General features: G+C 27.9%; 2 protein-coding genes across 2 annotated transcripts; both read left to right on the forward strand.

The window, feature by feature from the left end:
• Positions 1-1,289: 1,289 nt before the first annotated feature.
• On the forward strand, positions 1,290-5,482 carry LOC145965284 (lysosomal aspartic protease-like). Its single transcript, XM_083088727.1, has 8 exons — positions 1,290-1,451; positions 2,316-2,554; positions 2,751-2,878; positions 3,011-3,213; positions 3,514-3,636; positions 3,701-3,836; positions 4,079-4,171; positions 4,257-5,482. The coding sequence occupies exons 1-8, from the start codon at positions 1,390-1,392 to the stop codon at positions 4,503-4,505; spliced, it is 1,233 nt and encodes a 410-aa protein (XP_082944853.1). The 5' UTR covers positions 1,290-1,389; the 3' UTR covers positions 4,506-5,482.
• Positions 5,483-6,088: 606 nt separating this feature from the next.
• Positions 6,089-19,006, forward strand: LOC145965269 (uncharacterized). Its single transcript, XM_083088697.1, has 16 exons — positions 6,089-6,276; positions 8,953-9,191; positions 9,726-9,859; positions 9,985-10,187; positions 10,465-10,587; positions 10,652-10,787; positions 11,009-11,101; positions 11,181-11,346; positions 14,091-14,130; positions 15,223-15,461; positions 16,102-16,223; positions 16,356-16,573; positions 16,827-16,961; positions 17,026-17,161; positions 17,390-17,482; positions 17,562-19,006. The coding sequence occupies exons 1-16, from the start codon at positions 6,215-6,217 to the stop codon at positions 17,922-17,924; spliced, it is 2,502 nt and encodes an 833-aa protein (XP_082944823.1). The 5' UTR covers positions 6,089-6,214; the 3' UTR covers positions 17,925-19,006.

A 19,006-nucleotide genomic window follows, 5' to 3' on the forward strand; every position in this document is an offset into this window, starting at 1 on the left:
TAATAGATGTCACGAAAATTTCACAATTAATGCAATTAGCGCGCAATTCAGCAGCGCCTTTCGACTTTTTTGAATAAATAAGCTTCGTTAAAGAGTTCTTAAGAATTGATCTCATATTCGGATACCATGGTTTCTTAGATTATAATATAGTTGAATATTAAGAGCGTGAAAAATTAATTTCTAATATAGTTGAATATTAAGAGCGTGAAAAATTAATTATTATCGAACGATTATTATTTCCTATTTTTATCTGAAATAATTTGATTATAAATTGAATATAAATATTACATCGCTATTATTATTTATGAATTTTAATTGTAATATATGTAATATATGTGTTTATATACACATACTATATGTTTGAATGATACCAATATTCGGTATCAACTTTTTTAAATCAGGATGAATTTGATAAAGAGAACTAATGAAAATATATTATAATTTATTTATCTTATACTGTGTTTATTTTATTATAAGTTTATTTTTATAATGTAATTGAAATTATGATCATAATGACGTTTCTCATTATTGCAAATTATTTCATTTCGACAAATTAATTACATATTTTTAAAAATATTTTTAATAAAAAAATACGTTACCTTATTGGAGATCTATTATTTCTTTCACAAAATTTGGTTGCATTTTCCTCAAATTTGCATAATATAGAAAAGAAATGTATATATAGTATAGATTTTTAAGTTTTGTATAGTATCTTGAGTTAAATTATTCATATTTTAATATTATCCCAAGTTTAACAGAACAAGTTGTTTATAGCAAAATTTATGAAATTAATAAATATTCAAATATATATTTTAAGATTATGTATATTTTCTTTTTTCCTTAAAAACCTCAGGAATTCATCAAATAAAGTGTGGTTTATAATTGTATAAATATAATTTTTCCGCACAAAATTATATAAAAAAATGTCGATTAATTAAATGCTACTTTTTGCAAATTATCTATTGTAAAGTTAATGATGCATGATTATCTGTTTAGTCGATATAAACAATGTATTCTTTCGAAAGAATTGTTTTTTATTATTAATTATGAATTTATGTAAATAAACGTTCATGTTAATCAACGTTTCATATTATAGAATACACGATCATGCAAAATATAATATATTTAAATTAAATTGATCGATGGAATCTATCAGGATTTCTCGAACGTTTTGCGCGTTTTCTCCCCGTTCAAGCATTCAATAGAAGTACACGCGCGATTATATATGTATATGTATAACACTATCGAATACCGATACACAGTGTTAAGAGGAGAGTTAGTAAGCGACAACACTTTATTTTCCTGTGTATCTGGTCATAAAGTTTTGAAAGAAACTCTTCGTTCAATTTTTCATGAATCGAGATTTCAGTAATAAATAAATTCTGAAATATGTTTCGCCTCTTTGCGATAGTGACGATGCTCTTTATGACGACTGACGCGCAATTGCACAGGTTAGTACATATTTTATTTTATTATATATTAGCATGATAAATATCGAAATTATAAAAATCGATTATTTTTCTTGCATTCGATTTCTTGGATTAAACACGTGGTTTGTGCAAATGCAATTAATGCTTCTATACAAATTGAATGAAATTTCTTTGATCAAAACGTATATTTTTATTTATTAGTCAAAGAGTAAATAAAATAAAAATATTCTTGAAAAAGTGACTCATCGTTCTTTCGTAACGTTCGCTTTTGTCCATCTTGCCTTTATTCCTATTTAAATGACGACCGTTAACATCGTGATTGGAGGTCATCAAAACATTTAATTGTAAATTACTTTTTCACGCGATAGCAAATCAACTGTAGGTATCATGAATTGCTTTGTACATATTTGTTTAATTGATATTTTCTGTATCCTATTTTTAATAGTTGATACAGTTACTTATTTTTGAATTATTTCTACGTGTAAAATTACACGCAAAATTGCCGTTAATTAAAAAGCAATGTTCGTCATAATGATTTTATTTAAAAGACTGGATTACAAATTAAATATTACTTTTGAGATATATATGAGGATCATACAATTTAGAAACATTTCTGATACAGTTATATCTAAATGCGTCATGTATTGTAAATATGTAAGTTATATAATTGATTTTTGAAACGTTTAAATTTGTTTAGACTTTCATGACTTATATTTGTTCTGAGAATATCTGTTAGTCATATCAAATGTAAACATTTATTTTATACATATATATTTGCAAGTATATATATATATATATATATATATATATGTGTGTATATATATATATATATATATATATATATATATACTTGCAGTCACAGAATGTTCTTTATGTTATTTCAAGGATTCCATTGTACCAGATGCATTCCGTTCGACAATGTTTGAAAAAAGTTGGCACCAACTTGCAAGAAATTCTTTCGTTAAGTGATAATCTTCCTTCAGAAAATTTGACCAATTTCAAAAACATAGCTTACTATGGCATTATTAAAATTGGAACACCACAGCAAAAATTTAGAGTGATATTTGATACTGGTTCCCCATTTCTTTGGGTATTCTCCAAAAATTGTCTACTCTCTGCTTGTTGTAAGTAATTTGTTTATATATATATATATGAGAGAGAGAGAGAGAGAGAGAGAGAGAGAGAGAGAGAGAGAGACTATTATTATATACTTTTAAAAATTAAAATATATAAAAATAAATAAAAATAAATTAATAAAAATTAATAAAAATTTTTCTAATTTTGCTAATTTACGATATTGAATATTTATTTGCATTACAGTAAAACATAATCAATATGACAGTACAAAATCTGAGACATACAAAAATGTAATAAATGGTAGTAATTATTTGGATATATCATATGGCTGTGTTGATGTATTAGGATTCTTAGCAATTGATACAGTGAATGTAAGTCATTATTAAACAAACAATCCAATTTAGTTACAACTATAATCGTAGTTCAAACATGTCTTAAGCAATCATGTTCTTTCTTTTGCGCAGCAATAACAATGTATTGTTTTAATATCAATTTTATTATAGATTGCCAACCTCAATGTAAAAAATCAAATATTTGCAGAAGTGGCATATGTATCAAACGAAAATGTATTTTCCGATCCAACATTTGATGGTCTCTTGGGCCTGAGTTATTCCAATTTATCTGAGGCTGGAACAACGCCTGTCTTCGACAATATGATTGAACAAGGGCTAGTGTCATCACGCATTTTCAGTTTTTATCTAAATAGGTACATATCCTCTCCAGCTATGAACGTATATCTCTAAACAAGAGTTTTTAATAAATATGAATATTATATATATATATATATATATATATATATATATATATATATATTTATAGTCCTGTTTGTACGTATATTTATATTTATTTTATATTTATTTTAAAATATTAACATATATTAAATTTATTATTGATATATAATATTATAATTTTTTAAATCATAGTAATATTTATATTTGCACATTAAATATAACTTAATCTTAATTAACACACACATGTATATTACGATAATAAATATAATTTGCAGAGACACTTCAGCCGATTTAGGTGGTGAATTGACATTGGGTGGTTCCAATCCTACTTATTACGAAGGGGATTTCACATATGTTCCTGTTACTCGCAAAGCATACTGGCAATTTACCATTGATAGGTACGTTATTTTTTAAATTACATTAATCATGTTTCAACAAATTGTTAATGTCATCGTTTTGTAGAATCCGAGTAAAATTTTATACTTGGTGCAGAGGAGGCTGCCAAGCTATCGTTGATACAGGCAGTGAGAAAATACTTGGACCAAAAACGGAAGTTTCAATTATTAATAAATTTATTGAAACTGATTCACAGGGAAATGTAAGTAAACGATATCTATCAAGTAATCATATCATTCACAAAGCTCGCAGCTTTTGATAAAAAAATTATAAAAAATTAACAATAGCGATAAAAAAAGAATAAATAGTAGGTACATTCAAATGAAACATAAACTTCTCGGAACAACGACATTAATCCTTGTTTCCGTTGAAAAATATTTAATATATAATATTTAATATATAAATATTTTTAATTATTAACTTGATATTATTATTAATTTAAAGGTGGACTGCAATCGAATTATTGACGCGCCTCGAGTCAGGTTTAATTTGGGTGGCAAGGTGTTCGATCTTACCGGTAAAGATTACATCATTCGGGTGAGTGCTGTAGGCAAATTATTTAAATTATTTAAATTATTTAAATATATATAGGAGAAGTTTCCATTGTATATTTAATTCTCAGGATCCATGCGATGAAAAGATATGTATGAGCGTCTTTTACAAAAACTCTGGAAATGATACTGAAATAATAAAATGGATTCTAGGTGTGCCATTTATTGGCCGTTACTACACGCAGTTTGATATGGAAAGAGACCGAATAGGATTTGCTTTGGCGAAAAATTCATCAAAATGTATAGAAAATCTTTCATTGTCACATTTTATTGTATACTTTATCATTAATGTTTTTTATTATTGGTGTAGTTTTCGATAGGAAAAAAATTTAACCTTTTTCAATCGCCAACCGATAAAGTTCGCATACTATCAATGTGAATTTTTGTGTAATATGTACATAATTGTGTCTTAATTTTCAACAGCAATACTTTATCGTGAAAGCAGCTGATATGAGCTTATTGCTAATTAGAATGCGAATTTTTGCGAGCTGTGTCATCTGCTAAGTTCATTGTTCACGGCTGTCTAGTCGATATAATCAATCTATTCTTTCGAAACGCTGATTGCTCCTTTATTATCATTCTTAATCACGCGCATATTTAATAATTTATTTTAATGCAATTTGTTTTAATTATAAAACAAAATATTAAATAAAATATTTTTAAATTTAATTCATCGGGGCGGATCGATAATACGGGTGTTTCGAATGCGCGCGATTGTATATATAGCAATCGCCAAATGTCGATAAACAAGAGCTCTAGTAATCGAGTACAATTTATTTTTTATGTCTTTATGTCCAGTCACAACGTACGTAAAAAAATTTACAAGAAATTTTGAAAAAATGTTTCGCTTCTGGTAGTGGCTGTGGTGCTGTCAACGCCGAAATCCGAAGCTAAATTCATACATTGTATTGTATGTTTACATTACGTATCATAACAAATATTGTTTTTATAAAAATCGATCTATCTCGTGGTGACCACATTCGACTTTCGGAAATCCAAAACCTATGTAAATGTGATTGCATTCATGAAACACCGTTAAATCCTAAATAGGTTATTCGTGCAGTGCGATGAACAATAGAAGATTTCGATTTTATGATAATGTTATAAAAATCATTTTCTCTTTGCTCGATTTAAAGAGAATTGGAGGTGAAAAGTTACATTGAATCTAATAATGTAATTGAAATTATCATCATAATAACGTTTCTCATTATTGCAAATTAACTTATTTCGATAAATTAATATCACACATTTTTAATAAAAAATACTTAATTTCCTTATTAGAGATCTATTATTTTTTCACAAAATTTCGTATGGTTATATTTTCTTCAAATTTGCATAATATAGGAAAGAAATGTATAATTAGTATAGATTTTTAAGTTTTGTATAGTATCTTGAGTTAAAATATTCATATTAATATTATCCCAAGTTTAACAGAACAAGTTGTTCATAGCAAAATTTTTGAAATTAATGAATAATCAAATATATATTTCAGGATTATGTATATTTTTCCTTAAAAACTTCAGGAATTCATCAAATTAGGTGATTTATAATTATATGAATATAGTTTTTCTGCACAGAATTATATAAAAAAATATTGATTAATTAAATGCTACTTTTCGCAAATTATCTATTGTAAAGTTAATGTTGCATGATTGTCTGTTTAGTCGATATAAACAAAATGTATTCTTTCGAAAGAATTGTTTTTTATTATTAATCATGAATTTATGTAAATAAACGTTCTTAATTATAATATGATAATGCAAAATATGATATATTTATATTAAATTGATCGATGCAAATCTATCAGTATTTTTCGAATGTTTCGCGCGTTCTCTATCTGTTCCAGCATTCAACAGAGGGGCACGCGCGATCATATATGTATATAACGCTATCGAATACCGATACAGTATTAAGAGGAGTGTTAGTAAGCGACAACACTTTATTTTTCTGTGTATCCGGTTATAAATTTCGAAAGAAACTCGTCAAATTTTAACGAACCAAGACTTCAGTAGAAAATAAATTCTGAAATATGTTTCGCCTTTTTACGGTTGTAACGGTGCTCTTCATGACGACTGACGCGCGATTAGACAGGTCAGTATATATTATATTATATTGTATATTGGCATGATAAATATCGAACTTACAAAGATCGATTTTTTCTCGTTTCCGACTTCTTGAATTAAACGCGTGGCTTGTGTAAATGCAATTAATGCTTCAATACGAATTGGATGAAATTTCTTTAATCAAACGTATATTTTTATTTATTAGTCAAAGAGTAAATAAAATAAGAATATTTTTGAAAAAGTGACTCATTGTTTTTTCGTAACTTTTGTCGATCTTGCTTTTATCCTTATTTAAACGACTACCGTTTAACATAAATATCGTGATTGGAGGTCATCAAAACATCTAATTGTAAGCTAGTTTTTCACGCGTAGCAGATCAATTAGGTATAATGAGTTGCTTTGTATTATTTGCTTAATCGACATTGTCTGTATCCTATTTTTAATAGTTGATAAAGTTGTTTTTAAATTATTTCTATGCGTAAAATTACACATAGAAATTTTCGTTAATTAAAAAGCAATGTCCGTTATAATGATTTTATTTAAAAGACTGTATTACAAATTAAATATTACTTTTGATATATGTATATATATATACTATATATATATATATATATATATATATATATATATATATATATATATATATATGAGGATCAAATTATTTAGAAAGACCATCGAGTTTATAAACATTTCTGATATAATTATATCTAAATACCTAATGTACTTATATTGTAAATATGTAAATTATATAGTTGATTTCTGAGACGTTTCAATTTGTGTAGACTTTCATGACTTATATTTGTTCTGAAAATATCTGTTAGTCATATCAAATGTGAACATTCATTTTATACATATATATTTGCAAGTATATATATACAGGGTTTAGCAAAAGTGTGGAAACCCCTTAATATTTCGAAAAATACGCATTTAAAAAAAAATGTTTCATACAAAAGTTATAGGGTTTTATGTGGCGCATTACACAGCAACATTATTATGACCTCGAATAGCGTTGTCAAGGTTATGTGAAGGTCACCTCCAACTTTTTAAATGGGACACCTTATATGCTTTTGCATATTCTTGTAGCTTATCTCGAGAGCTTTCCAAAACACTATAATTAAGTTAGTTTCATTAAGTACTTTCCGAGTTATGAGGCTTCAAATCATTTCTTAATTTTACATAAACCATAAAATATCTTGTAAAATATTTATTTTTCGATTATTTTACCTTAATACTTTTACGTACAAAATAATGAGAGGAATCAATTGGTGTAAAGAAAACACATAGTTGTTTTTAAGAAAAAATATGTAATTTGCAATTAACAATTCCATATTTTTTCTTAAAAACAACTATGTGTTTTCTTTACACCAATTGATTCCTCTCATTATTTTCTACATAAAAGTATTAAGGTAAGATAATCGAAAAATGAATATTTTACAAGATATTTTACGGTTTATGTAAAATTAAGAAATTATTTCAAGCCTCATAACTCAAAAAGTACTTAACGAAAAGGTACTTAATTATAGTGTTTTGGAAAACTCTCGAGATAAGCTACAAGAATGTGCAAAAATATATAGGGTGTTCCATTTAAAAAAATTGAAGTGACCTTCACGTGACCTTCAAATGACTCTTCAAGGTCAAACCAATGGTACCACCTTATGTCCCCCTTGAACCATACAACTTTTGCCTGAAACATTTTTTTCTAAAATGCATCGTTTGTGAGATATTTAGGTGTATCCAGACTTTTGGCGCACCCTGTATATACAGGGTGACCCATTTTAACTTAGGCAGCCAAATAACTCGAAAAATAAGCAAGATAGAGAAAAATGTTTTTTGACAAAAGTTGTATGGTTTCGAGGGGGCCATAAGATGGTATCATTGGTTTGACCTTGAAGAGTCATTTGAAGGTCACGTGAAGGTCACTTCAATTTTTTTAAATGGAATATCCTATATATTTTTGTACATTCTTGTAGCTTATTTCGAGAGCTTTCCAAAACACTATAATTAAGTACCTTTCCGTTAAGTACTTTTCGAGTTATGATGCTTGAAATAATTTCTTAATTTTACATAAACCGTAAAATATCTTGTAAAATATTCATTTTTCGATTATCTTACCTTAATACTTTTATGTACAAAATAATGAGAGGAATCAATTGGTGTAAAGAAAACACATAGTTGTTTTTAAGAAAAAATATGGAATTGTTAATTGCAAATTACATATTTTTTCTTCGAAACAACTATGTGTTTTCTTTACACCAATTGATTCCTCTCATTATTTTGTACATAAAACTATTAAGGTAAGGTAATCGAAAAATGAATATTTTACAAGATATTTTACGGTTTATGTAAAATTAAGAAATTATTTCAAGCCTCATAACTCAAAAAGTACTTAACGAAAATGTACTTAATTATAGTGTTTTGGAAAGCTCTCGAGATGAGCTACAAGAATGTACAAAAATATATAGGATGTTCCATTTAAAAAAATTGAAGTGACCTTCACGTGACCTTCAAATGACTCTTCAAGGTCAAACCAATGATACCATCTTATGGCCCCCTCGAAACCATACAACTTTTGTCTAAAACATTTTTCTCTATCTTGCTTATTTTTCGAGTTATTTGGCTGCCTAAGTTAAAATGGGTCACCCTGTATATATATATATATATATATATATACTTGCATTCACAGAATGTTTTTTGTTATTTCAAGGACCTCATCGCACAATATGGATTCCATTCAAGAATCTTCGAAAAAAGTTGGCACCAACTTGCAAGAAGTTTTTTCTTTAAATGATAATCTTCCTTCAGAAAATTTGACCAATTTCAAAAACATATATTACTATGGCATTATTAGAATTGGAACTCCACAGCAAGAATTTAAAGTTGTATTTGATACTGGTTCCGCACCTCTTTGGGTATTATCCAAAAAGTGCACAATCCCTGCTTGTTGTAAGTAATTTGTTTGTGTATACATATATACAAATATATATATATTCTATTTAAATTATATTTTTGAAGTATAATCTTGGCATATTTAAAAAGTTGAATACAGATACAAATTTACTTATTTTTATAGTAATACTTAATATGAAAGTGTAAATATTACAATGGCCAACTTTGGAATTTGCATGTATAAATTAACTAAAATAGTTTATCACATTCACTCTCTGAAGACACAGATAAGCTTTGATAAACAGACAAATTGATAAAAAGACAATTTATTAATTCGACAAATACATTTATATGTACAATATATATTTATAAAAGATTTATGACAGAATATTGTATATTTATTTATAAAAGAATATTTATTTATAAAAGAATTATGTTTTTATTTATAAAAAAATATTGTATATTATTTATAAAATTATTTATAAAAGATTATTGTATTTAATATAGATTAATGAGATATTTCTATATATATTTTTAAAGTCTTTCTAATTTTGCTAATTTTTCGATATTGAATATTTATTTGCTTTACAGCAAAACATAATCAATATGATAGTGCAACATCCTGGACATACAATAATGTAACAAATAATCGTAATGATATTCCCATCTGTATATCATACGACTGTATCGATGTAGATGGATATCTAGCTATTGATACAGTAAATGTAAGTCATTATTAAACAAACAATACAATTATAACTATAATCGTAGTTTAATCATTTCTTGAGCAATCATGTTCCTTTTTGCGCGGCAATGACGATGTATTATTGCAATACCAATTTTATTATAGGTTGCCAACCTCAATGTAAAGAATCAAACATTTTTAGAAGTGATAAACGTATCAAATGTAAATATGATTGCTGAACATACATTTGATGGTGTCTTGGGCCTGAGTTATTCCAACATATCTGGTGATGCAATAACGCTTGTCTTCGACAATATGATTGAACAAGGTCTAGTGTCATCACGCATTTTCAGTTTTTATCTAAATAGGTACATATCTTGTCCATTTATGAACAACGTACATCTTTAAAAAAAATAAACAAGAGTTTTTAATAAGTATGAATATTATATATGCATATATATAATTCTATTTAAATGTATATTTATATTTATTTTATATTTATTTTAATATTAACACAATTAAATTCATTATTTATATATATTATTATAATTTTTTAAATTAAAGTAATATTTATATTTGCATATTAAATATAATTATCTTAATTATCGCAGACATATATTACGATATGAAAAATATAATTTGCAGAGACACTTCAGCCGATTTAGGTGGTCAATTCATATTGGGTGGTTCCGATCCTACCTATTACGAAGGGAATTTCACATACATTCCAGTTACCCACAAAGGACACTGGCAATTTACCATTGATAGGTACATTATTTTTTAAGTTACATTAATCGTGTTTCAACAAATTATTTACATTATTGCTTTGTAGTATCCAAATGGAACGCATTACTCTATGCAAGAAAAGCTGCCAAGCTATCGCTGATACAGGTGGTTGGCAAATAATTGGACCAGAAATGGATATTCAATTTATTTATCTATTTACAGAAACTAATTCACTGGGAAGAGTAAGTAATATCTTTCAAGTAATCATATCTTTCAAAGCACGTAGCCTTTGATAAAAAAAATTATAAAATATTGATAATAGCGATAGAAAAATAATTATTAGGTACGTTCAAATGAAACATAAACTTCTACGGAACAGTGACATTAGTCCTTGCTTTTGAAATACTTAATATATTCATTAAATATGATTAATTACTAACTTGATATTATGTTTTATTTAAAGGTGAACTGCAAGAGAATTCCTCAATTGCCTACAATCAGGTTTAATTTGGGTGGTAAGGCGTTCGATCTTACCGGTAAAGATTACATCATTCGGGTGAGTGCTATAAGCAAATTATTATTTAAATGATTTAAATATATATAGGAGAAGTTTCTATTGTATATTTAATTCTCAGGATCCAGACGATGAAAGGAAATGTATAAACGTCTTTTCGGGACGCAACTTTGAAAATACTGAAATAAAATGGATTCTAGGCGTGCCATTTCTTGGCCGTTTCTACACCGAGTTTGATATGGAGAGAGACCAAGTGGGATTTGCTTTGGCGAAAAGTTCATCCAAATGTATAGAAAATCTTTCATTGTCACCTTTTATTGTATACTTTATCATCAATTTTTTTAATTATTGGTTTAGTTCTCGATAGGAAAAAAATTTGAACTTTTTTAATCGCCAACCGACAAAGTTCGCATATTATCGATGAGAATTTTTGCGTAATATGTATATAATTGTATCTTAATTTTCAACAGCAATACTTTATCGTGAAAGCAGCTGATATGAGCTTATTGCTAATTAGACTGCCAATTTTTGCGAGCAGTATCATTTACTAAGTTTATTGTTGCATGGCTGTCTAGTCGATATAATGAATCTATTCTTTCGAAAAGCTGATTTCTTCTTCATTATCATTCTAAATCACGCGCACATTTAATAATTTATTTTAATACAATTTGTTTTAATTATAAAACAAATATTAAATAAAATATTTTTAAATTTGACTGATCGATAGGGCGGATCGAGAACACGAATGTATTTCGAATGTGCGCGATTGCCTAGAAGCCATCAAATGTCGATAAACGAGAGCTTTAATAGTTGAGTATTATTTACTTTTTGTATGTTCAGTCACAACGTACAGAAAAAGATTTGCCAGAAATTTCGAAAACATTCCACTTTCTCGTGGTGATTGTAGTGTTGATCGACGCGGATATCTAAAACTAAATTCATACATTGTATTGTATGTGTACGTTACATATTGATGTAATAAATATTGATTTTAAAAAAATCGATCTATCACGTCGTGATCACATTCGACTTTCTGAAATCCAAAACCTATGTAAATGTGATTGCATTCATAAAACACTGATAAATCCTAAATAGAAGGTTATTCATGCAGTGCGATGAGCAATAAACGTTTTCGATTTTATGGTAATGTTATAAAAATCATTTCCTCTTTGCTTGATTTAATAAGAATTAAAGGTGCAAAGTTACACTGGATCCAATAAAATTAATATTGAAGCTCTCTCGTAAATAAAGCATTTTTGTGGATCGAGAATTTCAAAGGTTTTCTCGTCTCACTCACTACATCTTCGTATGTGAACAAGAATTAACATGCTTTCGTTTAGTGAGAGAACAGCTCATTGTTACCGCTTTAAGATAATCTTGCCGCGATCTAAAATATTTCTGAACCGCATCAAATCATCGACTTATCGACCTGATTTTATTTGTATTATCCATTCCGTCATGTGCCCTTAAATGCATAACGGTGCTGTTTGACATGACAAGCGCGTTTTCCTGATTACAATTTACTATATCATACTAATCCCTAGAGATTGCGATGATAAAAGTGCGATAATATATCCCGCTGTCATGCAGTTAAAAATGATATTTCGGTGTCATCTTCTCTCGATTCAAATTCTTGCGTAAATCGAGAGTACAGGAATGGACTACGTGGGAAGATTAGTAAAAAAATTGACATTTTTTTCTGTTTTTGGTTAATAGATGCCATTAAAATTTAGCAATTAATACAATTAGCGCGCGATTTAGCAGCGCCTTTCGACTTTTTGAACGAATAAAATAAACTTCGCTAAAGAGCTCTTGAGAATTGACCTTATATTCGATGGTTTTTCAGATTATAGTTGAATATTAATAGCGTGAAAAATTATTTATTAGCGAAGGATTATTATTTGCTATTTATTTTGTATGGATGTTGATAAAAATAATAAGATGAAAAAATTTTACAGGTAAATCAAAGATGTGCGAAAAAACGTTCATATAAATTATTTTAATTTTGCTTTCAATATAGTAATTTTTTAATTACATAAAAAGAAATAACGTCCTTTCACAGAAACAAAATTATTTTCGGAAATCTTAAATCGGATCGTGATCGGAAGGAAATATTTCGTGCAAATTTAAAAAATAATTGCTGACAAAAAATGCACGCTCTCCCTTTTTGATTTGTTCTCGTTGTAAGTAATTCGTTTACGAAGAAGTTTACAGCGACGATGATGTAGATTTTTCACAGCGGCTGAGTCTGTTTTGGCGTGAAAATTCAATCGTAATGACCTATAAACGGTAGCTATAAAGATCATAACATTATATCGTTTATACATTTCCCGTTTACTAAAATATTTTTACTTTTAGAATACATTGCTAAAACATGTAGCGATCAGATTATGTATATTTTTATTCATATTTATTTCCATTCATACATACAAGTTTCGGCTCAGTCATGAAATAACTTTCGATGCAGTTTTTCATTAGAAATACAATTCATTAAGAGATATAGCTGCACGAAGTCTTTCGTTCTTATTTAATTAAAATTGTCTTTTTACCAATTGTTTCAATTTCTCTTCTGTCATCTAAGATACAATATAATATTGCTTGTAAATAATTTTGCTTCATATTATTAGATATTATATATTTATATTTCTTCTCTCGACATTTTCATGACCAATGTCATCGGATGACTCTTATTAGAATTGAACGGCACAGGGATAATAATGGCCTAAGACACCGCCGACTGATTTTGTAATATTAAATTAAATTGATCGATGGAAATCTATCAGGATTTTTCGAATGTTCGCGCGTTCTCTCCCCATTCAAGCATTCAACAGAGGGGCACGCGCGATGATATATGTATATAAAGCTATCGAATACCGATACAGTATTAAGAGGTGTGTTAGTGAGCGACAACACTTTATTTTTCTTTGTATCCCGTCATAAAGTGTCGAAAGAAACTCGACATTGAAATTTCCACGAAGCGAGACTTCAGTAGTAAATAAATTTTGAAATATGTTTCGCCTTTTTGCGGTAGTGACGGTGCTCTTTATGACGACTGACGCGCAATTACATAGGTCAGTATATATTTTATTATATTGTATATTGGCATGATAAATATCGAAATTGTTCTGAAAATATCTGTTAGTCACATCAAATGTGAATATTCATTTTATACATATATATTTATATATTATAGTATATATATATATATATACAGGGTGTTTCATTTTAATCCGACCAGTCGAATATCTCGAAAACCAAGCCCGGGAGAGAAAAATATTTCAGACAAAAGTTGTTTGGTTTCGAGGGGGCCATAAGATGGTGACAATGATTTGACCTTGAACAGTCATTTGAAGGTCACGTGAAGGTCACTTCAATTTTTTTAAATAGAACACCCTATATATTTTTACACATTCTTGTAGCTTATCTCGAGAGCTTTCCAAAACACTATAATTAAGTACCTTTTCGTTAAGTACTTTTTGAGTTATGAGGCTTGAAATAATTTCTTAATTCTACATAAACCGTAAAATATCTAGTAAAATATTCATTTTTTGATTATCTTACTTTAACATTTTTATGTACAAAATAATGAGAGGAATCAATTGGTGTAAAGAAAACACATAATTGTTTTGAAGAAAAAATATGTAATTTGCAATTAACAATTCCATATTTTTTCTTAAAAATAACTATGTGTTTTCTTTACACCAATTGATTCCTCTCATTATTTTGTACATAAAAATGTTAAAGTAAGATAATCGAAAAATGAATATTTTACTAGATATTTTACGGTTTATGTAGAATTAAGAAATTATTTCAAGCCTCATAATTCAAAAAGTACTTAACGAAAAGGTACTTAATTATAGTGTTTTGGAAAGCTCTCGAGATAAGCTACAAGAATGTGTAAAAATATATAGGGTGTTCCATTTAAAAAAATTGAAGTGACCTTCACGTGACCTTCAAATGACTGTTCAAGGTCAAATCATTGTCACCATCTTATGGCCCCCTCGAAACCAAACAACTTTTGTCTGAAATATTTTTCTCTCCCGGGCTTGGTTTTCGAGATATTCGACTGGTCGGATTAAAATGAAACACCCTGTATATATATATATATATATATATATACCATACATATATATATCACAGAATGTTATTTATGTTATTTCAAGGACTTCATCGCACAAGATGGATTCCATTCGAGAATCTTCGAAAAAAGTTGGCACCTACTTGCAAGAAATTCTTTCTTTAAGTGATAATCTTCGTTCAGTACGTTTGACCAATTTCAAAAATGTGAATTACTATGGCTCTATTAAAATTGGAACTCCACCGCAAAAATTTAAAGTGATATTTGACACTCGTTCCGCAAATTGTTGGGTATTCTCCAAAAAATGCACAAACCCTATTTGTTGTAAGTAATTTGTTTGTATGTACATATATCCAATAATAAATATATATATATATATGTGTGTGTGTGTGTGTGTGTGTGTTTTATTTGTTATTTACTAACTATTTGTTATTTATTAAATTTCATTTCATTAGTACCGTTCTTTAGAAAAGCTTAAACTTCAAGTTCTTAAATCCGCGAATATATATATTTGTCATTTAATAAATAAATAATGTATATTTTTATTTGTCATTTATTAAATAAATTTATTATTGTACAATTTATCTACAATTACATTTTTCAAGTATAATCTTGTGATATTTAAAAAGTTGAATATAATACAGATACGTTTTTACTTAATTTTATAGTAATATTTAATATTATAGTGTAAATATTATAATGGCAAACTTTGGAATTTGGAAATGTATAAGTTAATTTAAATAATTTATCACATTCATTCTCTGAAGGTACAAACAAACATTGATAAACAAACATAATTTATGAATTAATTAGACAAATACATTTACATATACAATTATTTATAAAAGAATATTGTATATTTAATAAATTAATGATACAATATCTCTATATATATTTTTAAAATCTTTGTAACTTTGCTGATTTTCGATATTGAATATGCTTTACAAATTGATATGCTTTACAGCAAAACATAAATATGATAAAACAAGATCCAAAACATACAATGATATAACAAAAAATGAAAATATTTGTTTACCATCTAAATGTTTCGATGTAGAAGGAATCTTAGCTACTGATACAGTGAATGTAAGTCATTATTAAACAAATAATCCAATTTAGTTATATCTATAATCGTAGTTTAAATATGTCTTAAGCAATCATATTCTTTTTTTTCCGCGGCAATAACGATGTATTATTTCAACAGCAATTTTATTATAGATTGCCAACCTCAATGTAAAGAATCACACATTTTTAGAAGCGGTATACATATTGGACGATAACGATACAAACGAAAATATGTGTGCTGTACGAACATTTGATGGTATCATTGGCCTGAGATCTTTTAAGCTATACGATGATGGAATAACGCCTATCTTCGACAACATGATTGAACAAGGTCCAGTGTCATCACGTATTTTCAGTTTTTATCTAAATAGGTACATATCCTCTCTACTTATGAATAACATATATCTATAGACAAGAGTTTTTAATAAACATACAGTTCTATTTGTATATATATTTATATTTATTTTACATTTATTTTAATATTAACACAAATTAAATTTAATATTTATATATAATATTATAATTTTTTTAAATTAAAGTAATATTTATATTTGCACATTAAATATAATTTAATCTTAATTATCACACACATACATATTGCGATATAAAAAATATAATTTGCAGAAACACTTCAGCTGATTTAGGTGGCAAATTGATATTCGGTGGTTCCGATCCTGCTTGTTACGAAGGGGATTTTACATACATTCCTGTTTTACATATATTTACTGACAAAGGATACTGGCAATTTATCATTGATAGGTACGTTATTTTTTAAATTACATTAATCGTGTTTTAACAAATTGTTAACGTCATCGTTTTGTAGTATCCAAGTAAATGATTTTACTTGGTGCGAGGGAATCTGCCAAGCTACCGTTGACACAAGTGCATGGCAAATAATTGGACCAGGAAAGGATGTTTCACATATTAATCAACTTATTGGAACTAATCCACAGGGAAGAGTAAGTAAACGATATCTTTCAAGTAATCATATCTTTCACAAAGCACGTAGCCTTTGATAAAAAAAATAAATTATAAAAAATTGATAATAGCGATAAAAAAATAAATATTAGGTACGTTCAAATGAAACATAAACTTTTATGGAACAAGGACATTAATCCTTGTTTCCGTTGAACATATTTAATATATTTATTATTAATTATTAACTTGATATTATTTTTTATTTAAAGGTGGACTGCAATCGAATTTTCCAATTACCTACAATCAGGTTTAATTTGGGTGGTAAGGCGTTCAATCTTACCGGTAGAGATTACATCATTCGGGTGAGTGCTTTAGGAAAATTATTTAAATTATTTAAATATGTATAAGAGAAGTTTATATCATGTATTTAATTCTGCTCAGCATCCAAATGATGAAAGTATATGTATAACCGTCTTCTGGAAACGTCACCTAAATAATGATCCAACATATGACGATGAAATAAAATGGGTTCTGGGCATGCCATTTATTGGCCGTTACTACACCGAGTTTGATATGGAGAAGCACCGAGTGGGATTTGCTTTGGCGAAAAGTTCATCAAAATGTATAGAAAATCTTTCATTGTCACCATTTATTGGTCGTAACTACACCGAGTTTGACATAGAGAAAGACCGAGTGGGATTTGCTGTGAAAAATTCATCGAAATGTATAGAAAATCTTTCATTGTCACCTTTTATTGTATATTTTATCATCAATTTTTTAAATTATTGGTTTAGTTTTCGATAGGAAAAAAACTGAATCTTTTTTATTCGCCAACCGACAAAGTTTGCATATTATCAATGTGAATTTTTGCGTAATATGTACATAATTGTGCCTTAATTTTCAACAGCAATCCTTTATCGTGAAAGCAGCTGATATAAGCTTATTGTTAATTAGAAGGCGAATTTTAGCGTGCAGTGTCATTTGCTAAGTTCGTTGTTGCATGGCTGTCTAGTCGATATAATCAATCTATTCTTTCGAAAAGCTGATTTCTCCTTCATTATCATTCTTAATCGCTCGCACATTTAATAATTTATTTTAATACAATTTGTATTAATTATAACACAAACTATTAAATAAAATATTTTTAAATTTGATTAATCGATAAGACGGATCGATAACACGGATATGTTTCGAATGCGCGCGATTGTATATATAGCAGCTGCCAAATGTCGATAAATGATAGCTCTAGTGTCGAGTACAATTTATTTTTTGTATGTCCAGTCACAACGTACGGAAAGAAATTTGCCAGAAATTTCGAAAACATATTCCACCCTCGTGGTGACTGTGGTGTTTATCGACGCGGAAATCCAAAGCTAAATTCATACATTGTATTGTATGTGTACGTTACATATTGATATAATAAATATTGATTTTATAAAAATCGATCTATCTCGTCGTGATCACATTCGACTTTCTAAAATCCAAAACTTATGTAAATGTGATTGCATACATAGAACGATAAATCCTAAATAGAAAGTTATAGATTGTTATTTAAAACATAACTAACCATCGTCGTGCGTTCTAGACTTATGATTCTTGCGTTATGTACGGAGAAGTGCAATAGATCCACTAAATTTGAATGGATCTAATGGATCTAATGACTTCTCTAAATTTCTGGAGTCTAAATAGACAATCTTCAACTGAACATTTGTACCTATGTTGTAACAAATAAGCACTAGATCTGGTTATTCCGGATTATCGCTGATGCCTGTTTCAGTCAGACCTAAAATAATTTTTAATTAGAAATTGATTGTAAGTATTACGTCGCTATTATTATTTATGAATTTTAATTGTAATATATGTTTATATATGCATATATATAATAC

The sequence above is a fragment of the Camponotus vicinus genome, unplaced genomic scaffold, assembly GCF_025532165.1.
Source record: "Camponotus vicinus isolate PSW18456_S1 unplaced genomic scaffold, iyCamVici1.0 SCAF_14, whole genome shotgun sequence".
NCBI lineage: Eukaryota > Metazoa > Arthropoda > Insecta > Hymenoptera > Formicidae > Camponotus > Camponotus vicinus.

Excerpts from the sequence above, each read along its gene's own strand:
- LOC145965269 (XM_083088697.1), top strand. The coding sequence starts at position 6,215 with ATGTTTCGCCTTTTTACGGTTGTAACGGTGCTCTTCATGACGACTGAC. Across the intron at positions 6,277-8,952 it reads ACTGACGCGCGATTAGACAG|GACCTCATCGCACAATATGG; the intron begins GTCAGTATATAT and ends TGTTATTTCAAG. Across the intron at positions 9,860-9,984 it reads TAGCTATTGATACAGTAAAT|GTTGCCAACCTCAATGTAAA; the intron begins GTAAGTCATTAT and ends ATTTTATTATAG.
- LOC145965284 (XM_083088727.1), top strand. The coding sequence starts at position 1,390 with ATGTTTCGCCTCTTTGCGATAGTGACGATGCTCTTTATGACGACTGAC. Across the intron at positions 3,637-3,700 it reads TGGCAATTTACCATTGATAG|AATCCGAGTAAAATTTTATA; the intron begins GTACGTTATTTT and ends ATCGTTTTGTAG. Across the intron at positions 3,837-4,078 it reads AAACTGATTCACAGGGAAAT|GTGGACTGCAATCGAATTAT; the intron begins GTAAGTAAACGA and ends ATTAATTTAAAG.